General features: G+C 50.2%; 1 protein-coding gene across 4 annotated transcripts in view; it reads left to right on the top strand.

The window, feature by feature from the left end:
* Positions 1-15,000, top strand: part of tle3b (TLE family member 3, transcriptional corepressor b) — a 40,652-nt gene that overhangs the window by 11,505 nt on the left and 14,147 nt on the right. For 2 of the 4 annotated variants that reach the window (XM_063188118.1, XM_063188119.1), the window contains 7 exons: positions 1,553-1,615; positions 2,162-2,266; positions 6,241-6,273; positions 9,092-9,296; positions 10,582-10,598; positions 14,482-14,601; positions 14,825-14,878. In XM_063188118.1, coding sequence (XP_063044188.1) covers positions 1,553-1,615; positions 2,162-2,266; positions 6,241-6,273; positions 9,092-9,296; positions 10,582-10,598; positions 14,482-14,601; positions 14,825-14,878 — 597 coding nt within the window. The remainder of the gene's footprint in view (positions 1-1,552; positions 1,616-2,161; positions 2,267-6,240; positions 6,274-9,091; positions 9,297-10,581; positions 10,599-14,481; positions 14,602-14,824; positions 14,879-15,000) is intronic. The other 2 variants (XM_063188121.1, XM_063188120.1) reach the window with 2 other exon arrangements.

The raw sequence follows: 15,000 nt of genomic DNA, 5'->3' as shown, positions 1-15,000 counted from the left end.
AAGGCTGAGGGGTGTGGAGGTGGGGTGTGTGTGCACGTGCGCGTGCCTGCGTGCCTGCGCACAGCGTTTTAGGTGGTGTGTGTGTGTGAAGGGAGTGGGAGGAGAAATGGGTGCTTGGGTCAAAGGGGTAGAAACACAATTCCTTCTCAGGTCAAACGACTCCCTTCCTCCCTCCCCCCTCCCTTATCGACCCCACCTTACCCCCTCCAGCTGAAGGCGTTGACCTGTCAGAGTGCACAGATCCCTCCCATTCCACCCCCACCCCCTGTCCTCTCTCTCTCTCTCTCTCTCCACCTCTTAAAAACTCCCACTTCCAAAAGACTATATAACACCACCACCACCACCACCACAGGCCACCCAAACCCGCCCCACCCCACCCCTCCCCCTGCTTTAAAAAAAATGAGAGGAATGTTGGAGTACGAGGAGAAGCCTCTCACACCTGCTGGGCCATCAGCCCGGCCTCATAATCAATTTGTCCGCTGCTTAGTCCTGCGACATTTCTCCTGTCGAGTCGAGGAGAGGAGGAGGGCCGGCCAGCCAACCGGACCCCCTTTTGTTTTGTGTTTTTTGGCCCACAGCTTTTCATGTCGGCATGGGTTTGGCCTGGCCGGGGCAGGGTGGGTTGGTGTGTGGGTGGATGGGAGTTTGTGGTTAGGTGGTATGGGCTGGAGGCAAAGGGTGTGCGTGCGTGCGTGCGTGCGTGCGTGCGTGCGTGCGTGCGTGCGTGCGGCGGTCTCCCTGTCCTGGAATAATCTCCAGTAATGTAATATGGGGAAAGTGCTTTCTGTGATTGTTCTCTGTGTGAATGGAGCCTGGGGTGTCGTCTTACCCTGGTTATTCTTCCTCCGCACTGCTGATGGACGTCTTAAATATTACTGCTTCTCTCCCCTTTCATTCTCTCATTCCCTCTCTCTCTCTCTCTCTCTCTCTCTCTACTACGCCACCTCTTTCTCCGGCCTTGTGTAATGGGAGAGTGGTAATTGTGACGCATTACCATCGTTTATCTCGCCGCACCGAAACGGTATTAGCATATTTCAGGATCTTAATGAAATAATCCCTCAACGTAATGGCTGCAGAACAGGGGGAGCCACGGCCAGTTCTCTCTCTCTCTCTCTCTCTCTCTCTCTCTCTCTCTCTCTCTCTCTCTCTCTCTCTCTCTCTCTCTCTCTCTCTCTCTCTCTCTCTCTCTCTCTCTCTCGTTCCTCGGCCCAGTTGACTCTGCTCCAGATGGACTCAGCAGGCCTGCGGGCCCCGCCGCACAGTTAGGCCTGTCCGCAGCCTGCCAATGAGCGAGTGTGTGTGTGTGTCCAACTGCCTGCCTATGCTCTCATGTTTGCTGCCAAGACTTCCCAGAGCCTCCCCCTTCACCCCTCTCCCTTCGCCCTGTTTTGTGTTTTTGTGTTTTTTATGAGGCTAAAGCTGATGTTTTGCTGCGGTCTAAAGTGTTTAGAGGCTCCATGTTGCTCTGGTCAGTCTTATCTAGTTTGTCATCAATGTAAGATTTGTGACATATTTTGTTATGGTTCTCTCTTTTTTTCTTTCTTCTTTGCAGACTGAGATTGCCAAGCGCCTCAATGCCATTCTCGCTCAAATCATGCCTTTCTTGTCACAAGAGGTACGTGTCCTGCTGCTCTCAACACATTGTCCCTGCAGCTTAAAGTCCCACTGAGTTGACTTTGGCTTGTCGTTTCCAATACCTCTCTTGAGAGAGAAAATCTCCATGGTTCTCATTGTTCTTATTCCACCTTTGAATATCTGCACTGAAGTTGGTTTTGCATATGTATAGTGTAAATATGTGTATGAATAGTGACAATAGAAGGTATTTTATTCTATGTTCAAATAAAAGGTGAGATCCATTGGCCTAAAACATTACGTAAACAGTTAAAGTGGGACAGTATGTAAACATCCTGTGATGCATTTCTCGACATCATCATTGCTAACTACTTGGTTACAATCCAAATTCCCATAGGGAACCAAGTAAGTAGCTAACTGGTTAGCAACGATGCTTTCAAGAAACGGGTCCTGGTTGACGCAGCCTTTTTCATCTTTTATTTGTCAATGCCATTGTAGTCCTACTCCTCAGATGCTTGGCTGAGTGGGATTATACTGTTTCAGCAATTTTGTTCTATGTTGACATTATTTTCCTCCTCTTCCCTTCCAGCACCAACAGCAGGTTGCGCAGGCTGTTGAGCGTGCCAAGCAGGTGACTATGACGGAGTTGAATGCCATCATCGGGGTACGTGGACTTCCCAATCTGCCTCTCACCGTGTGTATACCCCTCTTCTACCTTCATTAGACCAGTCATACAGTAGTCAAAGTCAGGGGCAAACCTGCACGCAGAGGGGGAGTTGGCTGGCTGTGCCAGCGCCACACTACAGTCGTGGTCCACACCACCGGCACAACCGTTAACCATTACTAAACATGTCATCCAGGCCCTACCCAGCTCTCCTTGTCTGGTTTCCCAGGAGTGGAGTGTTTTTTGGGGGAGGTGTAGCAGGATCATAGTGGGTCGTTCTGGGTGGATTGCGGAGGTGTAGAGGGTATTTGATAGGTTTAGGTTTAGGTGTAGGTATGTGTATAGGTATAGTTATTATAAGTGTGAATTTATGTTGGTAGTGGTATGGTTAATGTGTTCAAGCGTCATTGCCACCGCGTGCGTGTATGTGTGTGTTGTTTCCATGTATGGGGCAGTGCACTGGCAGCTTCCTCCACTTGCAGATTTGCCCCTGTCATTGATGATTTTTTTATTTTTGTTGATATTGTTTAGTTATATTTTGTTGATTTTGTATGATGTGTGATTCGCTGTGTCTATTTTGGATGTTTCTGTTAATTTATTCAAATTCATGTTCTTTAATTATTTGGATTTTTTTGTTGTTTGTTGTTGGTGTTTGTTTTACACAGACACTCCATTGTTTTTTGATCGGTTTAGTCCAATTCCATGTTTATTTAATGCCACTCTGTGTGTTTTTAGGTTGCACTGTCCGTGTCTGGTTGAGTGTCTTTCGTCAGTGGCCTGGTTAAGATCCAGGTCGTGTGTGTTTAAGTGTCTAGGTGGGAAAAGCGCAGGAGAAAGCCAGACCAGACCAGGCCAGGCCAGTGAGAAGGGCTTAGCCTCTCTCTGATTGCATTTGTGGGAACTACCCTACCGCCTTATTTGGATGAGGGATAAGCTCTGTGCTGTGAGTGTGAGTGGATGACCTCAGCCAAGTAACAGTAGGCGACAGAAGGCAGGAGGCAGCAGAAGCCTAGTTGTAGTAGCAGCAGCAGCAGCACACTGACTCATCCATTCAGCCATTCACCCAGTCTTAGCACTGGGCAGCCTGGGTCTGTGTTCACTTGCTATAGCACAGGCTTCCACAGCTATGTTGTTAAGTTGGCCATAAGTAGGGCACCCACTACCACAGCCTGCTCCACCGGGCTAGAGTCCACAAGTAAGTCCCCCCATCTTCTCTCCAACACCCACCCACACCCTTGAAGCCACTCAAGAGGGGGTAACGGTGCAAGGCACACCCATCCATCCTGTAATATACCCCCTCCCCCAACCACCCCCCACTAAACTCCCTCCCCACCTGCCCTCTAGACCCCCCCTCCCCCTCCAGAGCAGACGCTGACCACACCGGTCACCCCTAGCCCCCAGCAGAGGGGCGTGGAGGGGCGGTAGCATTTGGGGTGTGGCGTGGTCTGCCCTGCCCCTGTGAGCGGTTTGGGAGACGGAATAGTTGACCCGGCTTTGATTAGCCTCCTTCGAGCGGTCGTTAGGAAGCCCAGTGCTCGGGTCGGGGGCGGCTGGAGCCAGATATTGGAATTCAATTAAGGCAAATGAGCCAAGACTGTGACCCCCATTTTCAAGGTAATTGCTTCCTCCAATCCGGTTGAATGCAACTGTCGGCGGCGGGCCCTGTCATTAAGCAGCCGGCCATTCAGCAGAGCAGCTTGGCAAGGGAGCACCCCCTCCCCCTTCCACCCCCCCCCCCCCACACACACACACACACACACACACACACACACACACACACACACACACACACACACACACACACACACACACACACGACCTCAGTGTCTACTCACCCTGATGGTTGAATAACAGAGGCAGTCAGGCAAGCAAGCCACACACACACACACACACACACACACACACACACACACACACACACACACACACACACACACACGCACACGCACACGCACACGCACACACACACACACACACACACACAAAGAGATATATTCTCTTCCCCTCCCTCCCCGTTTCTCCCTTTCTCTCTCTTTCCTTCTCCCTATCTCTCTTTCACTCTCTCTTGTTTATTACTCTCTAAGACACACACACACACACACACACACACACACACACACACACACACACACACACACACACACACACACACACACACACACACACACACACACACGCACGCAGCAGAAAAACAAGCTTTTATTTGTTGGATAGAGAGATGGCAGGAGATCAATCTCCATGTGTTCGCTCTGTGCTGTGCAGAGAGGGAGAGGGAGAGAGAGAAGAAGAGGGAGGGAGAGAGGCTGTAGGGGGGAGGGAGTCATTAAAGATTCAACGTTAATCAGGAGCCAGCAGTGTTTGGCAGCCCACTGCAGTCAGGCGGACAGAGAGAGAGAGAGGGAGAGAGAGGGGAGAGGTGGGGTGAAAGACAGACCGAGGGAGGAAAGGAAGAGGGGGGCGTAGAGTGATAAAGATAGAAGGAAAAAAGGGGATAGAGGAGTGATGATGATAAAAGAGTGATGGAGAGAGACAGAGAAGAGGAGATGAGGTGGTGGGAGGGAGAGAAGAAAACAACAAGGGGGAGGTAAAGAATAGAAGATGAGAAAGAAAAGAGAAAGAGAGTGGTGCCAGCAGTTCTCTTCTCTTCTCTTCTCTTCTCTTCTCTTCTCTTCTCTTCTCTTCTCTTCTCTTCTCTTCTCTTCTCTTCTCTTCTCTTCTCTTCTCTTCTCTTCTCTTCTCTTCTCTTCTCTCTCCCTCTCTCCGTGGTAATTTCAGCCTGTCAGGTTCAGGAGGCTGTGTGTGTGTCTGTGTCTGTGTCTGTGTCTGTGTCTGTGTCTGTGTCTGTGTCTGTGTGTCTGTCTGTTTTGCGGGGCATCTTAATGAGTCACTGTAGCAAAGTTTGTTGTTAATGATCCTGTCAGCGGCGGACCGAAAAAGCAAACTAGGTGAGGACGTATCTGCCAAGCACGCAGGCGTGGGCAACGGGCAGCCCACCCGGCGCTCCGCTCCGCTCAGCTCAGCTGCTGCCTCTGTCTGTCTCGCCAACGAGACACAGAGAGAGAGAGGAGACCTGCATGGATTAAGTTGGGTAGTTAGTCAGGCAGGCTGGCAGCCAGACACATACTGTACAGGCTTCCTGTAAGCAGGGTTTTGTTATCTATTATATAAAAAAAGCCCCTATGTAAATAGTAATCCTGATGTCACGCATTGCTGATATGTAAAACTGGCTGGTCTGGTCTGCGCCTTGGGTAAGGGTTGTGTTGCGTTACTGGCGGGGTGAGTGGGTGTCTGTGTGGGTAAGTGGGTGGGCAATCTTGTTTTAATTTAATGGGTTTTTTTGTGTGTGTGTCGCGCTTTGAGGAACTTCAGGTGTGTTTTGCATACGTGAGCTTAGCACATTTGGGTTTCAAATTTAGATTTCCATGTCGCCAGTTTTTAAGCTACTGGGCACGGTGGTGTTTTTGTCTGGTTCATGGCGCGCGCACACACACACACACACACACACACACACACACACACACACACACACACACACACACACACACACACACACACACACACACACAGAAGATCCTCTCGCATAATGAGTCGTTTCTTTTTCTGCCCGATTTTTTTTTAACTTGTTTTCTGTCCTTCCTTCCCTCCCTCACTTTTTCTTTTTACAAAACAAATTAGACACCATCGGTTCTTCCAGCTCAGCAGGGTCGCTGCCCAAACAGCAGTCTACTCACTAGCTTGGCCTCCTCTCTTTCTCTCAGTCTCTGTCTCTGTCTTTCTCTGTGTCTGGCTGTGTCAAGCGTTGAAAGCCAATCTACTGTCTGTGGTAGCTGTGTGTGTGTGTTCGTGAAGGCCAGTGTGTGTGTGTGTGTGTGTGTGTGTGTGTGTGTGTATGTTGTCTGTGTGTGTGTGTGTGTCTGTCTCACTGGACTGCCAATATCTCGCTCATTAGATTTCTCACCAGGCTCTTTCTTCACCACCCTCCTCTACTCCCTTCTCCCCTCCAGCCACAGCAACATGCTGTCTACCCAGCCCTGATGGTTAGTTGTGTGTGTGTGTGTGTGGAGGAGGAAAGCGGTGCGTGTGTGTGTGTGTGGGAAGCTGATATGCTGACCTCCATGTTCCTCTGTGCTTTATTGTGGCATGCCAAGTGTGTGGTGTGGGTGTGTGTGCGTGTGCGTGTGTGTGACGGGGGAAGGGAGGTGGTCGGCAGTGGTACCAAGGGGTACCAGACGCACTAGACGAGTGTGCATGTTGCTTGGTAACCACATGAAAGCCCTGAGTCTCAGCTTTGACTGTTGCTCTCACCTGGGGGCTGGAAGTTGTAGCAGCTTGATTTTTTTTTTTCCCTTTTTTTCTCTCTCTCCCTGACTGTTGGCTTTTAATTGCTTTGCCGCTTTCTCTCTCCTCCTCCCTTTCCCCCTCACACACACACACATACACAACGCAACCCCCCCAATGCTCTACTACCCCCAACATGCGCCTCCCCACACACTGCATATTTTTTTTCATGCTCCCTCCCGTAGAAATTGCCAGAGCTTTGGAGACATTTACACAGATGAAACGGATAAGTGCGGCGCGAGCAGGTCTTTATCCAGGAATATTGAATTAGACCTCTGCCGAAGATTTATTTCCGTTTCCTTCCCTCCCCTCCTCTCTTCTCCTCTCTTCTCTCCTCTCCTCCATCCCTCTCTCTTCCTCTCCCCTGCTCTCTTCACGTCTCTCCTCCATCCCTCTCTCCTCCCCTCCCCTCCTCTCTTCTCTCCTCCATCCCTCTCTCCTCCCCTCCCCTCCTCTCTTCTCTCCTCCCCTCCTCTCTTCTCTCCTCCATCCCTCTCTCCCCTCCCCTCCTCTCCGCCTCCTCCTCCGCTGAGTCTCGCTAATGAGGCTTCTTGATGATGCTCTCCACATGCTCCCCTCATTAGGGGCCCGAGCAGAGCGGGAACGTCCTTGTTCCTGATTACTTCCTCCTCGCGTCTCCCCGCGTCTCCTCACGCTTCTCGCACTCCTCGCGCCTCGCGCTCTCCCCGCTCGGCAAATAGGCGTCTCCTTGACACCATCACGATATTGATGAACAAATTAATGAGAACACAATATACTGTCTAATTGCCAGCCGTGCTGAAGAGCATCCCTCCGTCTCTCGTTCTCTCTCGCTCTGTATCTCTCCGTCTCTTGCTCACTTTGCATTTTGTCTCTCAGTCTCCTGTTTAGTTTTTTTCTTTTTTAGTTTTTTCCCCTTCTCCTGTATTTTAGAGAGGCGGTGAGTACCGGTTGTACTCAGTAGATGTTTGCTAGAGCCTTGTAATGAATATATATATGGGGAGAGGAGAGGAGAGGCCTCACAGGCAATAGACTTTGGACTCCTTTCTGATGGATTTGCTAAGTATTATTTAACCTTGTTTTACACCACTTGCTTTCTGAGCTGAGTGCCTTTTTCCCTTCCACCCATTCCACCAAGCACTCGCCCTGCTGTGTGTGTGTGTGTGTGTGTGTGTGTGTGTGTGTGTGTGTGTGTGTGTGTGTGTGTGTGTGTGTGTGTGTGTGTGTGTGTGTGTGTGTGTGTGTGTGTGTGTGTGTGTGTGTTGTCTCGTCTCCCACACTGCCTGGGTAACAGCTGGGGCCCCTGCTTTGGTTCAGCCTTAGCTTGTAGGTGTCGAAATGTCAGTTTTCTCTGCATGGCGATGCCGAATTCTTATTGATTTTACATGCTCTGTAAACTGCAAATGGGTTCTAGATGTTTCCGATTAGAGGTAGTATTTCAGCAGAGAGGCCTGAGCATGGCATTGTTTTTTTGTTTGCGTGCGTGCGGGTGTGTGTGTGTGTGTGTGTGTGTGTGTGTGTGTGTGTGTGTGTGTGTGTGTGTGTCTGTGTGTCTGTGTGTCTGTGTGTCTGTGTGTCTGTGTGTGTCTGTGTGTGTGTGTGTGTGTGGTGAGTGTGTGCACGCTCGAATGGGTGTGTGGTGTATGTGTGTGTTTGTTTTCACATGAGTGCTACTGCACAGTAGTTATTTGGGCCCCACCCCTGTTTTTTGTCGGTGGCTTCCTAACACGGACGGATGCCTCAGTGTGAAGTCGGCGCCGCCTTTTGTCACACACACACTACACACAATACACACCACACGCACACATGCACGCAAACACACTGGTTTATTCCACTACAGTCACCACTGGTGGCTCAGAGTGGTTGGCGAGTGACTATCTGGTTCTAATTTCCCCGGTCGTGGTTTAGTGTGCAATTACGCTGTAGTCGCCCGCCGTGGAGAGAGAGAAAAAGGGAGGGAGGAAGAGATACTATTTGAAGTGTGCAACATGTCTGAATGTGTTTTGACACGTCTGGAATGAGGCCTGTGCTTCTGCTGCTCTGACCTTGGGAGGGCCAGCATTGGGGGTTGGGGGGGGTTGGCGAAGTGTGTGTGTCTGTCTGTTTGTGTGTGTGTGGTGAACTGCTTGAAGCCTGCCTGCCACTAATCATTTTGTTCCAGCGCTATTTCAACACCCCTGCCAGTGTGGTGCGAGGATGCGGATGGGCACAGAGAGCGAGAGGGAATGAAGAGAGAGCGAGAGAGAGGGAGAGCACGAACGAGGAGAGAGAGAAGTGACTAAAGCTGGTGGCTGTGCTGCTGCGGCTGATGCCTGTTGTGATGTGTTTATGCTGCTGCGTACGTGGTGTGATATCAGTCACACTTTTTCTCCCCCCACAATCCCACTGAGGGTTTTTGTGTGTGTGTGTCTCTGTGTGCCTGTGTGTGTTTATGCGTGCGTGCGTGTGTGTGTGCGTATGTGCGCCTGTGTGTGTGTGTGTGTGTGTGTGTGCGCGTGTGTGCGCGTGTGTGCGCCTGCCTATGTGTCTCCCCAACAGCAGCAACAGCTCCAGGCTCAGCACCTCTCCCACGCGGCCCACGGGCCTCCAGTGCAGCTTCCCCCACATCCGTCGGGCCTGCAGCCCCCGGGCCTGCCCCCCGGCACGGGCTCTGGATCCGGCCTGTTGGCCCTCGGAGCCCTGGGCAGCCAGCCTCACCTCCCCGTCAAGGACGAGAAGAACCACCACGACATGGAGCACAGAGGTTGGTCTCTCGCACGCCGACCCGCGCACACACCCGCATGCCTGACAGTCCATTATCATTGTTATGTTATGTTGCTGTGGTGTTATTATTGGTATTGGAATGAGATGACATCTTTAGTGTATACACTTTGGGCATGGAGCACAGAGCTGAGTCTCACACCAACACCATATGCTGGGCAGTCTATTATCACAGTTATGTTATCTCGCTCTGGTGTTATTATTACTACAGATATTCAGATATTGTGATCTCTTACGAGACGTTTTGGTGTGTGTACGCTTTTGTCATGCCGCCTGTTGCACAGTTTCTTATCACTGTTATGTTGCTGTGTTGTTATTGGTGTTGTGGCTGTTAATTTGTTTATAATGTGTCTGAAATACACACAGTGACATGCTGTGTCAAAAACTAGCATGGCTTATGTTAGCTTATGCAATACAATATAATGACTGTAGCATAGACTTGGGTTCAGACAATGCCTTGTTTAATAGCTTGTGTTATGTTATTGGTTTTTTTTGCGCTATTCTGTCGTTATGTGAATATATTTTATCTTTAGTGTATACACTCTGGCCCTATGGTGCAATGGAATATTAAATCCTGTGAATAAATTACGTTTTTGACCGCAAAAATGACTTAACTTAAAACAGAGAGACAGCTAGCATAGCTACCATTAACTTGAACATAATATTGTATTACACTTAAGGAAATCCACTTCTTGAGCAAAACATCCTATTAGAGGATGTAAACAAGCAATAGAGGTTGCAAGTTATGCAACGATAATACTGAGGAGAGCAGCGTTAAAGAGCATAATAGGAGGCAGAGTATTGGACTGAGCTTGGAGTGGAGGTTAAGGGTTAGCGTCGTTAGGAAGGGAGTAGAGCTACTGCCCACGTTATTGACCGATTTAAACAACATGAACAGGGTCTCTGTTAGCCACCACAAGCGTTGGAGGCCAGACCGCTTCAGATAGCTTGTTGTATATCTCTGTAGGAATACTCCCTTTTCAAAAGAGGCGCACGCACGCACGCACGCATGCAGACGGTTAAAGCACAACAGATCAGCTGAGTCCCAACTCCCAACGCGAGCATTTGTCAAAGTGAAAGATGAGGCCGACAGAGTAGGAAAAGCCTCTTAATGTGATCTCTCTTGGCAGATTCCAGGAATGCGTGTATTAACTTTGCGACTTTCCCCCCCCCCTCTCTCTCTTTTCTTCCTTTCTTTCTTTCTACTCCTCCATCCTTTGCTGACGCCGACTGCTTCTTCTGGGGTCATGAAAAAAAAACACACACAGATCGCGAGTCTAGCACGGTAAGTTTGCACTTTGATGCTGTCACAGTTTTTGTAACACCGTAACACGTGCTTGACATTGACTTTAGGGATCAGTCAGTTTGGTGCAGGCGATTAAAGTGAGCTGTGTAGAGTGAGTGAGCAAGCATCGGCGCACGGAATTTGAAGAAAAATGCCTTAGCTGGAATTCATCCGCTCAAAGTAGAACACACAAAATTTGTATTCCGTAAGCCGTTTTTAAATAAAATAATGAATGGAAGATGAAGTCTGCAAAATAAGCCGGTGCCTGTCTAATCCAGGTGGAAAATGACTTAAATCACAGGGCAGGGGATTAGAGGCTCTATAATTTCATCACAATTAAAAAAGACTTTGACTCTCAGTCTTAAAGGATTTAGCGCCATCCAACCTCCTCCCCCACTGCACTGCATTGCCTTGCCTTGCCTTGTCATCCCACACACACACACACACACACACACACACACACACACACACACACACACACACACACACACTTCCTCCCCTCTCTGCCACCCATATCCCTTTCTTCCAGCTTGCCTCTCTCTCTCTCACCCTCCTCCACCCTCCCCTCCCTCTCCCCCCTCTCTTAGCCTGCAGTATACAATTTATGAACACAAATGCAGAATTGTTTGCAGCCTGCCCCCCCATGTAAACCACCGCTCCTCCACCACCCTCCTCCTCCTCCGCAACCAGCCAGCCTTGTAAGTCATTTATTAGACCGCCTTAAATCTGGCTGGTAGCGCTGCGATGGTGCAGCGAGATTGCATTTCAATTAAATAGGGCCGCATGAATGGGCGCAGTCATGTCTGCCGAAGAAAAGGGACGCGCCGCAGATTAGCCACCAGGCTTGTCCGCACACAACATGCACACGTACGCACGCTCGCACAACAGACCTACCCCATCCCTCGTTTCATCTCTTCCTGTTGTCCCGGGTCATCTGATAGCACCGCCGCCGCAATGGCTTCGGTTGGCGAGGCACGCTAAGCGCGTCTTTAAAGGTCAGCGTTAATGGGACAGGCAGCCAGCGGGCCCCCGGGCCAGACGGCCAGCAACAAAGCAGTGGCCAAAGACTGCTGACCGACCATCCAGCCCGCTCAGCCCCAGCTCTTCCACTTCACTGGGCCGCTCCACATCTATGGAGATGAGATGAGAGAAGGTGGGGTGAAGGATGGAGATGGTGGTGGCGGTGGCGGTGGCGATGAGGGCTAGCCGAAGGGCTGCCGTTTCCTCTCCTTCTCTTCTTCTCTTTTCCTCTCACAATGGCAACATTCATGTACATATTTAGAGTGTCGGACTCGGAGAGCAAGGGAGCAGGTGGGGCTTAAAGAGTCAGGAAGGCTCGAATTCCTTTGTGTTGCCTCCAAGAAAACGGAGCGCTGCCTAGAAAACTCTTCCGAAGGGGGAACACTCCTGAATGAGGCCCAACCACATCCTCCTTTTCATCTCTCTGGGCAGCCTTTGGAGTCGTCTCTTCTCTATCCACCGCTCTGTCTTTTTTTTCTCTCTCCATCGTTTACTGTTTCTCTCTCTCTCTCTCTCTCTCTCTCTCTCTCTCTCTCTCTCTCTCTCTCTCTCTCTCCCTCTCCCTCTCCCTCTCCCGTGCCGAGAGCTGATAAAAGACGAGCTGTGAGGCTGCTGAGAGTGTTGGTCTGGCATGGAGGCCATGCTCCTGGCTGTCAAGACCCTGGCACACACACACACACACACACACACACACACACACACACACACACACACACACACACACACACACACACACACACACACACACACACACACACACACACCAGCCAGCCCCATCCATCCATCCCACACTCCTCCTCCTCTTAGCCCCGACTCAGAAAAGGTGCCAGCCTTGCTTGAGCATGCCCACTCTGGGCATGTCACTCAGCCAGTGCCACAAGGCTGCCAGCTAACACCCCCCCCCCCACACACACACACACACACACACACACACACACACACACCCACTCACAACTCATCACCACTGCCGCACATGCGCGCACACACGCATGCACATACAACCACACACATGCACATACACACAAATTAATTTACCAACGCATGCACTTGTACAAGCACACACATTCATAGAGCAGTACCCCTCCTCCCTCCTTCCTGCCTTTCGTTTATCCATTTCCCTGTATCTCTGCCCCCCACCACCACCACCAGTCAGTTATTCACTTCTTCTCCCCCCTCCTCCTCGCTGTAACCCACTGCACTTAGTCTCTTTTGTTCTTTTACACCCCACTGCTGCCACCACAACCCCACTACCAATCCCCCTCTCTTTCTTTCTTTCTTTCTTTCTTTCTTTCCTTTTTTCTCTCCCACCATCACAACACCACTACACCACCACCACCACCGCCAAACCCCGACCTCCATTCTGTGGAGACCCACCAAGAGCAATAAAAGCCCTGAGTGGGTCTGGCATCGAGCCGGAGAGAGAGAGGGAGAGAGAAAAAGACTAAGTAAGCGGGGGGAAGAGGGAATGAGGGAGGGAAAGGAATGAAAAGAGAGAGAGAGAAAGGGAGGCAGCATGCATCGACACTCCTGTGGCCATCCGTTCAGCCCCACTGCCTCGGGAGAAAGACTCGCTGTTCACTTCTTTTTTCTTTTTATTTTTTTTCCTCTCGTTTTTTTGTTTCTTTTCCGTCGGCCTGGTTGGATGGGCTGGGCTTGAGGGGAGGTTGTGTGTGTGTGTGTGTCTGTCTGTGTGTGTGTGTGTGTGTGTGTGTGTGTGTGTGTGTGTGTGTGTGTGTGTGTGTGTGTGTGTGTGTGTGTGTGTGTGTGTGTGTGTGTGTGTGTGTGTGTGTGTGTGTGTGTGTGTGTGTGTGTGTGTGTGTGTGTGTGTGGTGGGGGGTAGTGGCTGTGTTGGTCGGGATGGGCCAACAGCAGGATAGGGAAAACAAGCTGTCCACTGGCTGGTTAACTCTCAGGGAGCTGGGCTGTTGACTTTGGTCAGCTTGTTTGTGTTGTGATGTGGTAGGGCTTAGGTTTTCTTTTCCCCTATTTTTTTTTTACTACTTCTCCTTTTTTTGTGGTACTCAGTCTCACCGACTGATCTGTGACCGTGTGTGTGAGGCCCCCGATGAGACTTGGTTCTGTCCGGTTGGCACGCATCTGTTGGTGGCGTCACGGGCCTCGCGGTCCTGCGGTGGCCCAGTTTGGCCTCGGCTGTTTGAAATGTGTGTGTGTGTGTGTGTGCGTGTGTGTGCGTGTGTGTGCGTGTGTGTGTGTGTGTGTGTGTGTGTGTGTGTGTGTGTGTGTGTGTGTGTGTGTGTGTGTGTGTGTGTGTGTGTGTGTGTGTGTGTGTGTGTGTGTGTGTGTGTGTGTGTGTGTGTGTGTGTGGGTGGATCTCTGAACCCACAGTTTCAGCGGCACTCAGTTTGCTCAGCTGTCCCTAGCCTGCTCTGCTTGGTTGCCCTGGATTGACTGCTATTGCCCAGTCACACACACACACACACACACACACACTGTAGTGTGCCCAATCCATCTCCCCACCATTGGATGGTCCCATGCCTGCAAGGCCCCGGCTGATCTAACAAGGCTTTGGGCTTAAAGCCCCCTCCTGGTGTTAGAGCGTTTGCGTTTCATGAGCTGAGGGGATTTACAGGCGTGTCTCGGTTAAGGCCAGTGGTGGTGGTGGTGGCGAGAAGGCATCTGGCTGCCATGATGGACGTCACAGCCAGGAGCGTTCAACATCCAACAGGCATGGGACTCACATGTCACGCAGGGACTAGCAGCAGTTACAGCAGTTGTTATGTATGTGACATGTCATGTTGGACTGTGGTGGAATGTGGAGATGATGTTCTGACGTGTTCGTTCTCTCTACATCTCTCTCTACATCTCTCTCTCTCTCTCTCTCTCTCTCTCTCTCTCTCTGCAGAATAACTCGGTGTCCCCGTCAGACAGCCTGCGTGCCAGTGAGAAGCATCGCGGCTCCTCAGACTACAGCCTGGACTCCAAGAAGCGCAAAGTGGAGGAGAAGGACAGCATGAGCAGATATGTGGGTGTCTCGCATAAAAAACATTTTCTATATTTCAGTTATTTTTATTATAAAAAAAACAATCAAAACAGAGGAAACATCTTATCGACTACTATCTCCTTTGTCTGCTAGCCATTTCATTTATACGTGACATGTAACATGCATCACAGCTTTTGTTTTCATTTTTTGATCAGTCACATGACAATAACATGAGGATTAACACGATTCCATTTTGTCCTAATAGGATAGCGATGGAGACAAGAGTGACGATCTGGTCGTGGATGTCTCAGGTCACGAGGTAAGAGGGCTCATGCATTTATTAATCGTACTTTCTTTATTTTTAAATTCATTCATTATTTTTCCCTATTTCTTTGACTTAATAATATGTGCATTCATTTTGCTATTTTTATCATTTCTATT

Source organism: Engraulis encrasicolus, chromosome 22, assembly GCF_034702125.1.
Source record: "Engraulis encrasicolus isolate BLACKSEA-1 chromosome 22, IST_EnEncr_1.0, whole genome shotgun sequence".
NCBI lineage: Eukaryota > Metazoa > Chordata > Actinopteri > Clupeiformes > Engraulidae > Engraulis > Engraulis encrasicolus.
Note: the sequence above shows the minus strand (reverse complement) of the source record. Positions and strands in the feature narration are given on the sequence as shown.